The sequence below is a fragment of the Loxodonta africana genome, chromosome 7 (assembly GCF_030014295.1).
Source record: "Loxodonta africana isolate mLoxAfr1 chromosome 7, mLoxAfr1.hap2, whole genome shotgun sequence".
NCBI classification, from domain to species: Eukaryota; Metazoa; Chordata; class Mammalia; order Proboscidea; family Elephantidae; genus Loxodonta; species Loxodonta africana.
In genome coordinates this window covers 49,995,852-50,014,710 of record NC_087348.1, presented here as the reverse complement: position 1 = coordinate 50,014,710, position 18,859 = coordinate 49,995,852, and the positions used below count along the sequence as shown (strand labels likewise).

The following is an 18,859-nucleotide window of genomic DNA, read 5'->3' as shown; positions in this document are numbered from 1 at the left end:
TTTATACCATAAAATATGGTATATTTCTTTGATGTTGTCAGAAAAAAACACTGATACATGTTCATTTTTTTTTTTTTTTGGTCTCAAATGGAGTACTAATGAAGGAACTTAAACTTTATTTTCTTATCCCTCAAATAACTGAATCTTTGAACTTCAAACTTGTATCTGAGAAGTAGGCTAAACATCTGTTGTCAGGGATAGGTGTGATAGACATATAATTAAAATAATATTAAAACATACTTTTCATGTTACATAAGAGAAGAGTTAATTTTGAATCTATTGTTTTACTAGAAAGAGAGGAACTAGAAGAATCCCAGGAATATTGGGAGTCTGTGTGGTGGAAGATAATCAAAATGAGATGGTAGGTCAAAGGAAAAAATGGAAAGCATTTTGAGAACAGAATGTGAAGGGCTGTGTTGATATGGGCAGGTCAGATCTTGGGGTTTAATTGGGATGAGGGAAGGAGACGACTTTGAAAGATGACTAGATCCAGATAAGGACCAAAATAGCAATAGGGTTGTTGTTGTTAGGTACTGTCGAATCAGTTCCAGCTCACAGCGATCCTGTGTACAACAGAATGAAACACTGCCTGGTGATCAGACAGGTGAAGGCAATCAAAGGAGATATCATGACAGCTTCATGGTGATAATATTGTCTGTAATCTAGTTTCATGTAAACAGTAGATTATTCCAGCTTGGTTTATCCATAGCATTAAGGATTTTGCTTTGATGAAAAAAGCAGGTTTCACTTTTTCCATTTTTAAAATTTGTTCAGACTCATGAATCAGTGGGAAAGCATATGAAGACATCAATAAAGCTGAGTCGTCCAGAAAGTGTCTATGGCATTTGTAACTCGATAATCTTTTAATAATCAGTATTCAAATTTCATTTCTATTTAAATGATAATTTCTCAACATTGTACAAAGCAATAAAAGGAAATTTTTCTTTTCAAGAGCTTTTAAACTGGGCATCAAATACAGGGAAGAATGGTATAAACACCATAATTCAAAGGCATCAATTCTTCTTCGGTCTTCTTTATGCATTTTCCAGCTTTCATGTGCATATGAAGAGATTGAAAATGCTGTGGCTTGGGTCAGTTGCACCTTAGTCCTTTAAAGTGACGTCTTTCTTTTTAAGTAATTTAAAGAGGTCTTTTATAGCACATTTGCCCAATCTGATACATTGTTTGATTTCTTGACTGCTGCTTCCATGGGCTTTGATTGTGGATCTAAGTAAAGTGAAATCCTTGACGACTTCAATCTTTTCTTAGTTTTTCATGATGTTGCTTTTGGTCCATTTGTGAGGAGTTTTATTTTCTTTATGTTCAGGTGTAATCCACAGCGAAGGCTAGAGTCTCTGATCTTCATCAGTAAGTGCTTCAAGTCCGCTTCACTTTCAGCAAGCAGGGTTGTGCCATCTGCATATAGGAGATTGTTAATAAGTCTTCCTCCAATACTGATGCCCTGTTCTTCTTCATATAGTCCAGCTTCTCGGATTATTTGCTCAGCATACAGATTGAATAAGTATGGTAAAAGGATACATTCCTGGCACACACACGCCTTTCCTGATTTTAAACTATGCAGTATCCCTTTGTTCTGTTTGAATGGCTGCTTCTTGATCTAAGTACACGTTCCTCCTGAGCACAATTAAGTGTTCTGGAATTCCCATTCTTCATAATTTGTTTTGATCCACATAGTCGAATGCGTATGCGTAGTCAATAAAACACACATAAATATCTTTCTGGTATTCTCTGCTTTCAGCCAGGATCCGTCAGACATCAGCAATGATACTCCTTGTTCCATGTACTGCTGCAAACATTTTTGAATGATCTTCAGCAAAATTTTACTTGTGTGTGATATTAATGATACTGTTTGATAATTTCCACATTTTGTTGGATCACCTTTCTTTGGAATAGGCACAAATAAGAATCTTTTCCAGCCAGTTGGCTAGGTAGCTGTCTTCTGAATTTCTTGGTATAGACCAGTGAGAGTTTCCAGCGCTGCATCCGTTTGTTGAAACATCTCAGTTATTCCGTCAATTCCTGGAGCCTTGTTTTTTGCCAGTGTCTTCATTGCAGCTTGGACTTCTTACTTCAGTACCATTGATTCTCGACCATATGATACCTCCTGAAATGGTTGACTGTTGACCAATTCTTTTTGGTACAGTGACTCTGTATTCCTTTCATCTACTTTTGATGCTTCCTTGTCTCTCAATATTTTGCCTGTAGAATTCTTCAGTATTGCAACCTGAAGCTTGAATTTCTTCAGTTCTTTCAGCTTGAGACATGCTGAGTGTGTTCTTCCCTTATATTTGCTTATAATACTTTGTCTTCTCAAGCCATCCTTTGGAATCTTCTGTTCAGCTCTTTCACTTCATCATTTCTTCCATTTGCTTTAGCTACTCGACATTCAAGAGCAAGTTTCAGAGTCTCTTCTGACCATTCATGTTGGTCTTTTCTTTCTTTCCTGTGTTTTTAATGACTACTTGCTTTCTTCATGTATGATGTCCTCTTTGGACATTAGTGTTCAGTGTATCAAATCTATCCTTGAGATGGTCTCCAAATTCAGGTGCAATATACTCAAGGTCATACTTCAGCTCTTATGGGCTTGTTTTTATCTTCTTCAGCTTCAGCTTGAACTTGCATATGAGCAATTGATAGTCTGTTCTGCAGTCGGCCCCTGGCCTTGTTCTGACTGATGTTATTGAGCTTTTCAGTTGTCCCTTTCCACGATTATACTCAATTTGATTCCTGTGTATTCCATCTGGTAAGGTCCACATGTATAGTTGCCGTTTATGTTGGTGAAAAAAGGTATTTGCAATGAAGAAGTCATCGGTCTTGGAAAATTCTGTTATATGATCTCCAACATCATTTTTATCACCAAGGCCATATTTTCTAACTACTGATCCTTCTTTGTTTCTAGCTTTCACATTCCAATCACCAGTAATTATCAATGCATGTTGCGTGTTTGATCAATTTAAGACTGCAGAAGTTGGTAAAAATCTTCAGTTTCTTCATCTTTGACATTAGTGGTTGGTGCATAATTGTCTTCCTTGTGGATATTTTCCTATCACTGACAGCATTGTACTTCAGGGTAGATCTTGAAATGTTCTTTTTGACGGCAGATGCAGTGCCATTCTTCTTTGTCATTCCTGGTATAGTAGACCATATGTTTGTCCGACTAAAAATGGTCAAAACAAGTGCCTTTCAGCTCACTAATACCCCAAGGATACCAGTGTGTATGTCTTCCATTTCATTTTTGACTATTTCCAATTTTCCTAGATTCATACTTTGTACATTTCACATTCCTATTATTATTTTATGTTTGCAGCTGTTTTTTCTCATTTGGAGTCATGCCACATCAGCAGACGAAGGTCCGGAAAGCTTGACTCCATCTACATCATTAAGGTCGACTCTCCTTTGAGGAGACAGCTCTTCCCCAGTCGTATTTTGAGTGCCTTCCAACCTGAGGAGCTCATCTTCTGGCAGTATATCAGACAGTGTTCCTCTGCTGTCCATCAAGTTTTCGCTGGCTAATTTTTTTTCAGAAGTAGACCACCAGGTCCTTCTTCCTAGTCTTTCTTAGTCTCGAAGCTCAGCTGAAACCTGTTCACCATGGGTATTCCTGCTGGTATTGAAATACTGGTGGCATCACAGTAACACGCAAGCCACCACAGCATGACAAAATGACAGATGCGTGGGGAGGAACAGGGTAAAAAAAAAAAACTCAAAACCAAATCTGTTGCCATCAAGTTGATTCTGACTCATAGTGACCCTATAGCATAGGGTAGAACTACCCCACAGGGTTTCCAAAGCTGTGAACTTTGCGGAAGTAGACTGCCACACGTTTCTCCTGCCACAACTTTCTCCCGTGGAGTGGGTTGTGGGTTTGAAACGCCAACCGTAAGGTTAGCAGCCGAATGCTTAACCACTGTACCACCAGGACTCCTCTGGGACTTGATAGTAGGTAGAAAAGTGTGTTTTCCTTTTTGTTTGTTTTTTTAGCATGCTCACTGTGATTTTCACAGTTTTTGTCAGTTCTTTCTCTAGTGCTGATCACAGCATAATAAAGGGCACTTACAGTGTGTAATATATCTGTGTGTAGTTTGACTAAAAACACGTTATTAGTCAATTTTGTACCACCCAAACTGTGTATAGCATATTATTACTGATTTCACATAGGTCAGTCCTCTAACTCAGCTCTGAAACTGCCAGATTAAAGGTGCCTTCGTACATTTTATCTGGTAAAGCAACTTTAAATGTTTTTCATTTCCTGACTGTCTCCCTTTAAGAGTGGTAGTAAGTTTGTTTTTCAAAGTCTTACTGCACTTGAATCTACTTATTTTATATATTCTGGAAACAGAGTTGCTAGGTGAGTTCAGAAAAGATATCTTAAGTGCATTGTTTTTATGTTAACAGAATCAAAGGTTTACTTTGATCTAATGTAACAACGTATTTTCAGTGGAATGAACGTATTCCTTAAATAATGTTCATTGAGGTAACTTATTTTGCTTGTCGCATTATTTTTGTTTTATTTAATATTATTGATGATTTTTTAATAAATAAAAGTTTTAAATTATTTATTATATTTATCGTATATTGTAGACTGTTGGCTGCAAATTTAATTCTTTGGTCTTTTACCCTTGTTTATTTTGAGGTAAACTTTTAGTGCTCTGGGTTACTCTTTAGGTAAATATTACAGTTTTTCTGTCTTTTTTTGAAAGCTTTTGTTTATTATTTTGAATTATTTCTTCTAGTAGATCTTTAAAACTTTTTACTTTTAGTCATCACATTTTAATATTTGTATCTTATTTTCAAGTAAGTTTTAACAGTTTAAAAGTTTCTATATTTTTTGGTGGCAGCTTGAAAAAACTGGGGAGAACTGGGAATGTCCAGCTAATGTATGGGTTTCTATAGAGCTTTTCTTTCTTTTTTTTTTTTAATAGAGCTTAGTCTTAGGTATAATGTTTAATATTCTTCATCTGTAGCTCAAATGAAAGAATAGAAAGTTTACTTGTTATGGATACTGGTGGCACCAAGTTCTAGGATTTAATGTAGCCCCTACCCATATTGATGAAGAAAGAATTAGATTTAAAAATGGAAGATTTAAATGACTAGAAGAGAGTTGAGTGCAGAGAAGGCAAGGCCTTTTGCCTTTACAAAAAACAGAACAACAGTAGCAAAAACATTAAAAAAAAAATCTATTTGAAATGTCAGAGTACTTTAAAAGAAGAATCGAAATTGCATATGGGCTGTGTAGGAGTTTGGCAGAAAATGACTCACAAATTTTTATATTAGCTGACAAATTGAATATAAGTTGGTAAAGCATCTCTCTCCATTCCCTCCGTCCCTTTTCAAGAAGGCCTGATATTAAGTGTAATAAAAAAGAAGGAAACGTTTCATTGTGGTTAGCCATGATCAGATCCATGGCTGTGGTGGTCAGTATCGGTTACATTACTGGTATGGTACTTGTAAAAGGATGTGAAGAATTTGGACAGAGTTCAGATGGGTCTTAAAGTTTATTAAAAAAAAAATTTTTTTTTTTTTTTAGAGGATTGGAAAAATAAAGCCTATTAATCAAGGTTAAAGAACCTGAGATTTTTAAGCCTGAGGAATGGAAGCTTAATGGTTGATCTAACAGGAGCCTTCACTGTCCACTTGAGTAATATTTTTATAGACAGCCCCAGCCTACAGGGAATAGCATTTCAAAGCTTCATTTCTTAGCCAGTTGATAAGAACACATTACAAAGTCATGAATAATATAGCTCGGAAGTATAACGTAGTGTATATTGCAATGGAAAATAATAGGAAGCACTGTTGTACTGAAACAATGTTTTGGGCTCCATGGACTTCAACTGCTCCTGCGGATACGTATAGAACTTTAGAAAAATTATAAAAGCCAGATATAAGATACCATTATCAGGTTGTGTGTTTTCTGATGAAGGGTAGGAGAAGGGAAAGACTTAATACCTCAACATGGCAGGGAGTCACAGTGGTGAAGTTAGTTAATTAGTAATTTAGAGCTCTTTCCTTGTAGTCTATTATAACTATCTCTAGCACCACCCCTTTTTCTGATGTGCTATGCATATTATGTTATGTTCCTATCTGTGTTTAATTTTCCAAAGTCCCCTTTGAGATTGGTCCCACAAAGCACAGCGGTTGGGAATTGGTTGATGAGTAATAGCCTTTTATAAGCTTACTTTAGCTGGCCTTAGTTGGGGGTCCTTGGGTCCATTGTCTTTTTCTTTGTCATGTTGGGAAAGGAAAGGTAAGAACAGCAGCATTTAGAAATTGCAGCAGTTTTTTAAAATTTCTCTAAGTTAGATACCTTGATCTTAGCTGTTGTCTGCACAACACCTTGTTTTAACATGGCATGAATTGGCCTAGAGTGGTATGCGTTCTTCTCCCGAGGACTTCACCCTGTTTTTTTCTTTTCCAGTTTTGAAAGCCCTGAATTGGTAGAACTTGAATTTGTCTACGGTTTGTGTCAAGATTAGGTCTTTGATTCACAGATTTTGGTGGGAATCTGAATGGATTTGGGAGACTGTACATTTAGAGATGCCTGAATCTCCCCATAGAACTACTGAATCAGAATCTTTCAGAATGGTAAAATGAACCCCATATACCCTTCATCCAGCTTCAACAATTAACAATTTATGGTAAATCTCATTTCTTTCACATCCCATATACTTTCTCTCCTTTTGTATTACTTTGAAGCAGATCCCAGATACATGATTTCATCTGTAAATAAACAAAATATACATATTTTAATAGGTTCTGCAAATGATTAAAAAAATTTTGAACAGGTAATATGTGTATATGGTACAAAACTTAAAATGGTAAAACAAGATGTACAGGAAAAGTAAATCTTTCTCATCTCTCAGTATTCTTCTTACTCTCCTCGAAGACAGTTTCTTTATGTAGCTACAGATGTTCAGTGCATATACACACACACACACACACACATACATACATACTCCTTTTTTTTTTTTTTAATTAAACACGTAGTGACCCCTATAGTAAAAGACACATCTTTCTACACCTTATTTTTTTCATATAACAGTACTGTTCTGGGAGTAAAGCCATAACAAGGTAAACAGATTATTCTCATTTTTTTAAAGACTGTAGTTGGTCCATTACATGAATATATCAAGGTGTATTTAACCAGTGCCTTTTTGAGGGATGTTTGGATATTTCCAGTATATCATTGCTTTACACAGTGCTGCAGTGAATATTCTTGTATTTTTATGTCTGAGTTGCCTGAATTTCCAGGTCAGAAGATACGTCCATTTGCACTTTTGTTAACCAGCTGCTGTTGAGTTGATTCTGACTCATGGCAGCCCAGCGTGTATCAGAGTAGAACTGTGATCCGTAGGGTTTTCAGTGACTGATTTTCCAAGAGTAGATTGTTAGGCCTTTCTTCTAAGGTGCCCCTGGGTGGACGTGAACCTCCAACCTTTCGAATGGAAGCTGAACTCATTAACTGTTTACACTACCCAGGGACTCCAGGAGATTCAGAAGGTGCATAAATTTGTACCTTTTATTTGAAGGGCAGTCTATTTACTTCCCCACACATCTGTCAGTTCATCATACTGTGGTGGCTTGTGTGTTACTGTGATGTTGGAAGCTACACCACCAGTATTTCAAATACTAGCATGGCCACCCATGGTGGACAGGTTTCAGCTGAGCTTCCAGACTAAGACTAGGAAGAAGAACCTGAAAAAATTAGCCACTGAAAACCTTATGAATAGTAGAGGAACATTGTCTGATATAGTGCTGGAGATGAGCCCCTCAGGGTGAAAGGCACTCAAAATACGATTGTGGAAGAGCTGCTCCCTCACAGTAGAGTCAACCTTAATGACGTGGATGGAGTCTAGCTTTCAGGACCTTCATTTGCTGATGTGGCATAACTCAAAATGAGAAGAAACAGCTGCAGACATTCATACTAGGAGTGTGGAATGTATGGAATATGAATCCTGGAGAATTGGAAGTCATCAAAAATGAAATGGAACACACAAACATTGATATCTTAGGCATTAATGAGCTGAAATGGACTGGTAATGACCATTTTTAATCAGACCTTGGTATGGTCTACCAATGCTGGGAATGATGAAAAGGAATGGTATTGCTTTCATTGTCAAAAAGAACATTTCAAGATCTATCCTGAAGTACAACATTGTCAGTGATAGGATAATATCCATGCGCCTACAAGGAATATCAGTTAATAATGACTATTATTCAAATTTATGGACCAACTGCTAATACCAAAGATGAAGAAATTGAAGATTTTTACCACCTTCTGCAGTCAGAAATTGATCAAACATGCAATCAAGATGCATTGATAATTACTGGTGATTGGAACTCGAAACATAGAAACAAAGAAGGAGCAGTAGTTGGACAATATGGCCTTGGTGATAGAAATGATGCCGGAATTCACATGATAGAATTTTGCAAGACCAACGACTTTTTCATTGCAAATACCTTTTTTTCAGTAACATAAACGGCTACTATACATGTGGACCTAAGCAGGTGGAATGCACAGGAACCAAATAGACTTCTTCTGTAGAAAGTGACAATGGGAAAGTTCAATATCATCAGTCAGAAGAAGACCAGGGTCCAGCTGTGCAACACACCATCAGTTGCTCATATGCAAGTTCAAATTGAAGTTGAAGAAAATTAGAGCAAGTCCACAAGAGCCAAAGTATGGCCTTGAGTATATTCCACCTAAATTTAGAGACCATCTTTAGAATAGGTTTGACAAGTTGAATACTAATGACCAAAGACGAGACGAGCTGTGGAATGACATCAGGGACATCATACATGAAGAAAGCAAGTGGTCATTAAAAAGATGAAAAAGAAAGAAAAGACCAAAATGAATGTTAGAAAGATTCTGAAACTTGCTCTTGAATGTAGAGTAGCTAAGGCAAACGTAAGAAATGATGAAGTAAAAGAACTGAACAGAGGATTTCAAAGTGTGGTGCAAGAAGACAAAGTATTATGAATTGTACAAAGATCTAGAGTTAGAAAACCAAAAGGGAAGAACACATTTGGCATTTCTCAAGCTGTGAAAGAACTGAAGAGAAAATTCAAACCTCAAGTTGCAATATTGAAGAATTCTTGAGGAAAATATTAAACTATGCAGGAGGCACCAAAAGAAGATGGAAGAAATACAGAGTCACTGTACAAAAAAGAATTGGTTGACATTCAGCCATTTCAGGAGGTAGCATATGATCAAGAATCAGTGGTACTGAAGGAAGAAGTCCAGGCTGCACTGAAGGCATTGGCCAAAAACAGTGCTTCAGGAACCAACAGAGTAACAATTGAGATGTTTTAACAAACAGATGCAGCAGTGCTGGAAGCACTCACTTGTTTATGCCAAGAAAGTTGGAAGATGGCTGCCTGACCAACTGACTGGTAGAGATCCATATTTGTGGCTATTCCAAAGAAAGATGATCCAACAAAATGCAGAAATTGTCAAACAATATCGTTAATATCACACACAAGTGAAATTTTGCTGACGATCATTCAAAAGCAGTTGCAGCAGTAAATTGACAGGGAACTGCTAGAAATTCCAGCCAGATTCAGAAGAGGATGTGGAATGAGAGATACTATTGTTAGATGTCAGGTGGATCCTGGCCGAAAGCAGAGAATACCAGAAAGATGTTTACCTGTGTTTATTGACTATGCAAAGGACTGTGTGGATCATAACAAATTATGGATAACATTGTGAAGAACGGGAATTCCAGAACACTTAATTGGGCTCGTGAGGAACCTGTGCATAGACCAAGAGGCAGTCGTTCTGACAGAACAGGGGGATGCTGCATGGCTTAAAATCAGGAAAGGTGTGTGGCAAGGTTGTATCCATTCACCATACTTATTCAGTCTGTATGCTGAGCAAATAATGCAAGAAGCTAGACTATATGAAGAAGAATAGGGCATCAGGATTGGAGGAAGATTCATTAACACCCTGTGATATGCAGATGACACAACCTTGCTTGCTGAAATTGAAGAGGACTTGGAGTGCTTATTGATGAAGTTCAAAGACTACAGCCTTCAGTATGGATTACACCTGAACATAAAGAAAATAAAAATCCTTACCACTGGACGAGTAAGCAACATCATGATAAATGGAGAAAAGATTGAAGTTGTCAAGGATTTCATTTTACTCGGATCCACAATCAGCGCCCATGGAAGCAACAGTCAAGAAATCAAACAACGCCTTGCATTGAGCAAATGTGCTGCCAAAGACCTCTTTAAGTGTTAAAAAAGGAAGAGATGTCACTTTAAAGGACTAAGGTGCACCTGACCCAAACCATGGTGTTTTCAGTCACCTCATAAGCACGTGAAAGCTGGACAAATAAAGAAGACCAAAGAATTGATTCCTTTGAATTGTGGTGTTGGCAAAGAATACTGAATATACTATGGACTGCCAGAAGAACGAACAGTTTTGTCTTGGAAGAAGTATAGCCAGAATGTTCCTTAGAAGCAAGGGTGGCAAAACTTTGTCTTACATACTTTGAACATGTTATCAGGAGGGACCAGAACCCGGAGAAGGACATCGTACTTTAGTAAAGTAGAGGGTCAGTGAAAAGAGGAAGACCCTCACGAGATGGTTTGACACAGTGGCTGCAACTATGGGCCCAAGCATAATAACAATTATGAGGATGGTGCAGGACCGGGCAGTGTTTCGTTCTGTTGTACATAGGTTACCTTGGGTCGGAACCGACTTGATGGCACCTAACAACACCAACAACTCTTAATTCTTCTAGCATACCCTAACAATGTGACCTTGGGCTTCAGTTTTTTTTTTTTAACTGCAGATTGGGAAGATAATGCTATGATTAAATAAGAAATTATAAATAAAGCATTTATTAAACTGGTGCATCGTAAGTGCTGAGTAGGTGGTGGAGTTACTGTTGTTAGCTGCTGTCTAGTTGGCCCAGACTTACGGTGACACCATGTCAATCAGAACAAAACACTGACCAGTACTGTGCCATCCCCATGATCAGTTGCAGATTGGACCATCATGATTCATAGGGTTTATTTGGCTGATGTTCAGAAGTAGATTGCCAGGCCTTTCTTCCTAGTCCCTCTTCATCTGGAAGCACCACTAAAACCTGTTCAGCATCATAGCAACACCCAGGCCTCCACTGGCAGATGGGTAGTTGCTGCTCATGAGGTGCACTGGCTAGGAATTGAACCCAGTTCTCCCGTGTGCAGGGCGATAATTTTACCACTAAGCCACCAATGCCCCACAGTAATTGGTAGCTGTTATTAGTTTTGTTACTAGTATATTGACATATTGTGATGGCAGTTTTTTGTTTCTGAGTTAAAATAATTGATGTTGTGATGTGTTAGAATAATAGGATGCATATTTAATATACTACAGATTGTTTAATTGTGAAGAATGGAGGTATTTTGAAATTAACTCAACCAACCAGCATTTATTCAACACCATCTCTGTATCCTGGGCACTTTGTTTCAGATCTAGTGGGACAGACAGATATATACACTGAAATTACAATCTAATATAGTGTAATGAATGCTAATTAGAAGAATAAGCTATGAGAGCCTTGAGTGCCCAATTCTGCCTGAAGGGTGAGTGGTAAGTGTGTGTCTCAGGAGAGTCTTCAGCAAGAAGGTATTATATTACCTTCATCTGAACCTAAAGGAGTTTGCTAAGTGTTCTAGGGTAGATGTGGAGGACATTAATTAGATCATGCAAAACACCTATCTTCTTATCATTGCAATTGATCATTTGAATAAGGATGTCACCGTGAGGGAGATTCCAAGGTAATTTTGTGCAGTCAGACACATGGTGTATTAATTTAAATTGTTATTTTATCAAGTGGTTGTTTTGACTTAACCTTTACAGACCAAGTAGTTGGGTGGCATATTGAATACCTGTGTAACTACAGTTTTTCTAGTGTGATACTCAGGATTTGTTGTTGTGTTTGTTTTATTGTGCTTTAGGTGAAAGTTTATAGAGCAAATTAGTTTTTTATTAAGCAATTAATACACTACTTTGTGACATTGGTTGCCAACCCCGCTGTGTGTCAATACTGACCTCTTTTTTGACCTTAGGTTCTCCATTTCCATTCTTCCAGTTTTCCTGTCCCTTCCTGCCTTCTTATTTTTGCTTTTGGGCTGGTGTGCCCATTTAGTCTCGTATACGTGGTTGAATTACATGTGTTATTGTTTGTTTTATGGGTCTGTCTAAACTTTGGCTGAAGGATGAACTTCAGGAGTGACTTTAGTTCTTAGTTAAAAGAGTGTCCGTAGGGCATACGATCAGGGTTTCTCCGGTCTCTGTCAAACTAGTAAGTCTGGTCTATCTTTGTGAGTTTGAATTTTGTTCTACATTTTTCTCTTGCTCTGTCTGGGACTTTCTATTGTGATCCCTATCAGTCAGTTGTGGTATCCAGGCACCATCTAGTTGTGCTGGACTCCGCCTGATGGAGGCTGTGGTAGTTGTGATCCGTTAGTCCTTTGGACTAATCTTTCCCTTGTTTTTTTTTGTTTGTTTGTTTTCTTTATTCTCCTTTGCTTCAGACTGGGTGGGACCAGTAGATATATCTTAGATGGCTGTTCATGACATTTTAAGGCACAGATGCTACTCACCCAAGTAGGATGTATTTTTCTTTATAAATTCGGTTATGCCAGTTGAGCTAGATTTCCCCCGAGACCATGGTCCGTAGCCCTCAGCTCAGTATCTCGGTCCCTCAGGGAGTTTGGATGTGTCTATGAAGCTTCTGTGACTTTGCCTTTGTCAAGTTGTGGTGACTTCCCTGGTATTGTGTACTATTATACCCTTCACCAAAGTTACCACTTACCTCTTGTCTAAGTTAGTGTTTTTCCCTCCCCATACCTCTCCTCCCTCGTAACCATCAAAGATTATTTCTGTCTGTGTGTAAATGTTTTCAGAATAGTGGTCTCATGCAGTATTTGACCTTTTGTGATTGATTTCGCTCAGCATCATGCCTTCCAGATTGATCCATGTTGTGAAATGTTTTGCGGATTCATCATTGTTCTCTATCGTTGCGTAGTGTTCCGTTGTGTGTATATACCATAGTTTGTTTATCCATTCATCTGTTGATGTGCACTTGGGTTGTTTCCATCTTTTTGCTGTTGTGAATAATGCTGCAGTGAACATGGGAATGCATATGACTGTTCACGTGCTGGGTCTTATTCTCTTGGATATATCCCTAGGAGTGGGATCGCTAGATTGTGTGGCATTTCTATTTCTAGCTTTTTGAGGAGGCTTATTGTTTTCTAAAATGGTTGTACCATTTTGCGTTCCCACCAGCAGGTGCAGAAGAGTTCCAGTCTCCCTGTAGCCTCTCCAGCATGTGTTATTTTCTGTTTTTTTGATCAGTGCCATGTTTGTTTTTTTTTAAGATGAGTTCCTATACATAGGTCATAGTGACTCCTAGTGACCCCATGTGGCAGAGCAGAGCCGTACCTTAGGGTTTTCTTGACTGTAGTCTTTACAGAAGCAGATCGCTAGGTCTTTCTTTCATGCAGCTGCTGGTGGGATTGAACTGCCAGCCTTTCAGTTAGCAGCTGAGTGCTTAGCCATTCCACCACCAGGGCTTCCTATGATAGGATTAACCCAGTAAAAAAAACCCTCTTTATTAGAGTCAAGGAGTTGGGCTCCAGGGAAGCTGTTTTCCTCCCTTATTGATCAGTCTTAACATTACATTGTGGTTTCCCTATGAGTTAAAAACTGACTCAGTGGTACCCAACAACAACAACACACATAGGTCAGCCGTTGCTGGATTGATTTCGTATCATTTAAATTCTAAGTTACTGAAATAAGGGTTGTTGGGAAGAAAATCAAGTAGGATCTTGGTGTTCGAGTACAAAATATTAGATTCTTTTTTCTTAGCTGTGTTACATCAGAATTAGAGTTAAGTGTTATTTATAAAATCATTATGCACTTAATGCTTGTGAATCTATAGTGTTAGAAATTTTGCCTACAAAGCCTTGTATCCTTTTGGATGCAGTGATACAGTGCAACAAAATAAACAGAATGTCACTGAGTCTTTGGGGACTTTAGAATGTTTGGTTTTTAATAGCCTATTTTTCAAATATAAGTGTACTAATGACGATTAGGAGTTCTGGGTGGTGCAAATGGTTAAGCACTGGGCTACTAACCGAAAGATTGGAGGTTCAAACCTATCCAGAGGTGCTTTGGAAGACAGGCTTGGTGATCTGCTTCTGAAAGGCCACAGCCACAGAAACCCTATGGAGCCGTTCTACTCCGTACGCGTGGGGCTGCCATCAGTCGGAATCTGCTTGATGGCAATTAACAGCAACAACAGCAACTGTTAATTTGGAGAGCGTTCAAAGGGATATCTATATAATAAAATACAAATCGATAAGACAGACAATATAAATGTTACTGGGTAGAAAATCATTAACTTCTTTTAGTACCAAAGGATAATAATATATTTATTGAGTAGAATGTAGGATCAGCTATTCATGATATGGGCATCTTCATTTTTATCTAAAATCCCTGCTAACATGTATTTAAGACATTTTAAAACAGGCATAGTTTTTTTTCTGAGGCAATTAATTTGAGCTTTAAATTTAAGAACTAAACTGCTTATTTAATATGTATGTTTTCTCCATGTCACTGGTTTAGTTTGGTGATAGAATATGTTACTTTTGCCAAATGTGTACAGTTAAGGATCCATAACTATTTCTTTTGGGGAGAAAGTGGTTGATATGGTTTCTAGAGCCTATCCTGACCATTGAAGCTACTCTCAGTTAATATTAATTATTAAATGCCCTTTAAGCTCTTTATTCCCAACCTTTTATGTGATAACAAAAATGGCTAAAGTGCTAAATAACTAAAATGAAGATGTTGGAAGTGTTTACCTTCTCAAAGGGAAAAACCTTTTAATGGAATTTAATTATTTTTACAGTTTATGGACTTGACCGTTGGAAGTTTTCTTTCATGAGCTTTATATTGTGTTTAAATTATTTTTTGCTCATGTTTCCTTCTTCTCTTTTTCTTTTGCAGGTATGGCCTCACAAGTCTTGGTCTACCCACCATATGTTTATCAAACCCAGTCAAGTGCCTTTTGTAGTGTCAAGAAACTCAAAGTAGAGCCAAGCAGTTGTGTATTCCAGGAAAGAAACTATCCACGGACCTATGTGAATGGTAGAAACTTTGGAAATTCTCATCCTCTCACAAAGGGTAGTGCTTTTCAGACAAAGATACCATTTAACAGACCTCGAGGACACAACTTTTCATTGAAGACAAGTGCTGTTGTTTTAAAAAACGCTGCAGGTGCTACAAAGGTTATAGCTCAGGCGCAGCAGGCTCAAGTGGAGGCACCTCAGATAGGGGCTTGGCGAGACAGGTTCAGTTTCCTAGAAGGCCCCCAGCGATGTGGACTGAAGCGCAAGAGTGAGGAGTTGGATAATCACAGCAGCGCAATGCAGATTGTTGATGAATTGTCCATACTTCCTGCAATGTTGCAAACGAACATGGGGAATCCAGTGACAGTTGTGACAGCTACCACAGGATCAAAACAGAATTGTACCACTGGAGAAGGTGACTATCAGTTAGTACAGCATGAAGTCTTATGCTCCATGAAAAATACTTATGAAGTCCTTGATTTTCTTGGTCGAGGCACTTTTGGCCAGGTAGTTAAATGCTGGAAAAGAGGAACAAATGAAATCGTGGCAATCAAAATTTTGAAGAATCATCCTTCTTATGCACGTCAAGGTCAAATAGAAGTGAGCATATTAGCAAGACTCAGTACTGAAAATGCTGATGAATATAACTTTGTGCGTGCTTACGAATGCTTTCAGCACCGTAACCATACGTGTTTAGTCTTTGAGATGCTGGAACAAAATTTGTACGATTTCCTGAAACAAAATAAATTCAGTCCCTTGCCACTAAAAGTAATTCGGCCGATTCTTCAACAAGTGGCCACTGCACTGAAAAAATTGAAAAGTCTTGGTTTAATTCATGCTGACCTCAAACCGGAGAATATTATGTTGGTGGATCCTATTCGGCAGCCATACAGGGTTAAAGTAATAGACTTTGGATCTGCCAGTCATGTATCAAAGACTGTTTGTTCAACATATCTACAATCTCGGTACTACAGGTAGGTGACAACTACTTTTGAGTTATACCCTCTCCTCACTTACCGACATGGTAATGTTCCAAAGACCAGGTTGTTATGTGAAACCAGTGTTACGAGAAAATGGCAGATAACTTTGTCATCATATAACTGCCAGATTACATCATTACATAACTGCCAAGGAGCCCTGGTGGTGCATTGATTAAGAGCTTGGCTGCCAACCAAAAGGTCGGCAGTTCAAATCCACCAGCCACTCCATGGAAACACTATGGGGTAGTTCTGCTCTGCCCTATAGGATTGCTATGAGTTGCAGTTGACTCGATGGCAATGGGTTGGGGTTTTTTTTTTTATTTAACTGCCAAACTACTGAGCATCATTGTTCAGCCAAGTTGACACTTAACTTTAACCATTGCAACTAGCGTTACTCTTGCCTCGCGCCTCAACATTCGTTGTTGCCAGACATACATTGTTAGTGTGCAAAATAGATTTTTTTACTGTTGTCATAAATGTGAAATGTCATAATGAGATAGTTGATAAGTGAGAAGATACATTTAATAAATGCTGAATTTCTGCTAATTAAGTCATTTTGTGTGTGTATATATGGTTAAAGAGACTGCTTTGGTTAATGTTTAGGTTTGAGGTTTTAAAGATTTTGAAAAATCTAGGCATAAAATCTGCCCAAGTAAAATAGAAATCTCTAGTGCCAAGTTCCATGCCAAAGAAGACATCTGACTATTTTTATTGTTAATAGAAGACCTGAAAGAATGATAGGTGATTAATGATAAAACAGAAGTCTTTAAATGTTAGAAAGAGTTTCATATGGTTCAAACTAAATAGATCGGGGTAGCAAGTGTTATTTAATATTTCATATAATTAGATCGTCTGAGTATTTTATGTGTAAACATAGCCACATATACTGCACTTAAATTTCAGAATCCTCCAACTTTTACTGGCTCCTTTCTACTCTCCCACAGATATTTTTTCTATTTAATAAAATAGAAGATTAGCTTTTAGGTGATTTTTTTTCTGGAAAAATAATTTTATAATCTTATTTAACAGCAATGCGAAGGTAAGCATTTTTCTTTTCTTCCCTTTGTACTCCGTGGATTCTGTCTTAAGAGCTTTCAGTAGTCTGCTCGCATATTATATAAACCCCGGTCTCCAGCTATTTGGGTTCTATATTTAGTTCACTTGTTAGTAAATGACTTCACTTTATTTGGGTCCTGCGTTATGCTGCATATCAGATTTAGCTCTTGTGATACCGAGGCTCCTTTTGTTGATTTGACATCTCTCTCTTTTTTTTTTAACTGTGGTAAATATATAGGTAACAAAACATTTGCTATTTCAGCAGTCTGTACATATGCAATTCAGTATGGTCATCATGTTGTTCCATCCATCACCAGATTCGAAATTTTTTGGGTGAAAGTGAAAAGGCTTTATTTAGCCCTTTAAAAAGCAGTCTAAAAGGCTAAATATTTTCCAGTAGTAGTTTCTAGAGTTAGGCCTTTTCATGGGCCTTTTGGGAATTAAAAAAAAGAAAGCTGTGAATAGTTGCTAAATACAATTTGAAGTTTCTAGTTTGTGTTTGTATACAAATTTCAGGTAAATAATTTACCTTTCAGAATCTATACAGCCTCTGTGTTTAAAGTAAAAAATGAGATTCTTTTTTATAAACAAAGACCAGTGCTAGCATTTTAGTGGATGTTGCCTGGGTAAAAAAAATAAAAAGCAGACTGTGTCAGTTACATTTAAGGGTTAGTAAATATTTAGATCAGTAAAATGGTAGTCTGCTCCTTAATTGCATACTGTTCTAATATCTAGTGTAATTTTGCATGAAAATGGCAGGTAACCATTTTCAGTGTTTATTTTGTTTGGAACCTGGCCAATTTTGGCTTGGCTTATGACTAGGTTACTTATAAATCTGGTTATGCAATAAGCAAAGTGTCTTATACTTGGTTTTTCACTCTGTTGAAATTTTTTTTTTTAAATGAAAGCCAGGAAGTGGAAACTTACCAAATTAAATATTTTTGAGCTAAGCACAGTAGGAACACACTTACCCCAAATTCCAAGGTAAATGATTTGTGTTTAAACACAGGTTCATTTGTTACTCTGTTTCTTTGAACTGAGCCACACAGAAATGTAGTAGGGATATCTTAAAATAGACAGGGGACAGTGGCCAGAAATTGTTGACTACTATAGATGGTGAGGCTGTCTAGCTGCTCCGGTGATATAAGCCAGAAGTACATGCTAAGGGCATTGATTTGCTCAAGGTCAGCATGTTCTAAATTCAGCTGCTTGAGTATGGTTTCTGTCAAGAGCATGTAGGGCTCTTGAATGCATAAAAGGTTTTAGCAGCAGAAGGTGCTGTATTTATGAGGTTTGGTGGCAACATTCAGGTCAGGAGTTTCTTGGGTTTTTCTTTTTTTTGCCTTTTTTTTTTTTTTTAATATAGAACATTAGCCTGTGGTTCTGAGTCATTTCAAAACATAGAGACAGGAAAATGGACTGTAAAGTAACCCCTATCACAGTTATATTCTTTGCTACTTTCCTGAGTAGTTTAGCATTAATTGCTATTGAAATAAAAACATGCATGTAATAGTTGACAGAAAGGTATGTTACCGTAAATAATTAGACTTATCAGTTCTTGTGTAGGACATTCCCACCCCTTGTGCCATATTAGACCTTGGAGTATCAAAGATAAAAAAGCCCCTGTGCCAAAATTGTTGTTAAGTGCTATCGAGTCTGCTCCAACTCACAGTGAC

General features: G+C 37.6%; 1 protein-coding gene across 8 annotated transcripts in view; it reads left to right on the top strand.

The window, feature by feature from the left end:
* HIPK3 (homeodomain interacting protein kinase 3) overlaps positions 1–18,859 on the top strand; it is a 104,082-nt gene that overhangs the window by 24,189 nt on the left and 61,034 nt on the right. For 7 of the 8 annotated variants that reach the window (XM_010592142.3, XM_064288312.1, XM_023550746.2 and 4 more), the window contains one exon: positions 15,026–16,121. In XM_010592142.3, the coding sequence (XP_010590444.1) occupies positions 15,028–16,121 (1,094 nt within the window). In that variant the 5' untranslated portion in view covers positions 15,026–15,027. Of the gene's footprint in view, positions 1–4,576; positions 6,657–15,025; positions 16,122–18,859 lie in introns of those variants that run through there. The other variant, XM_023550747.2, reaches the window with a different exon arrangement.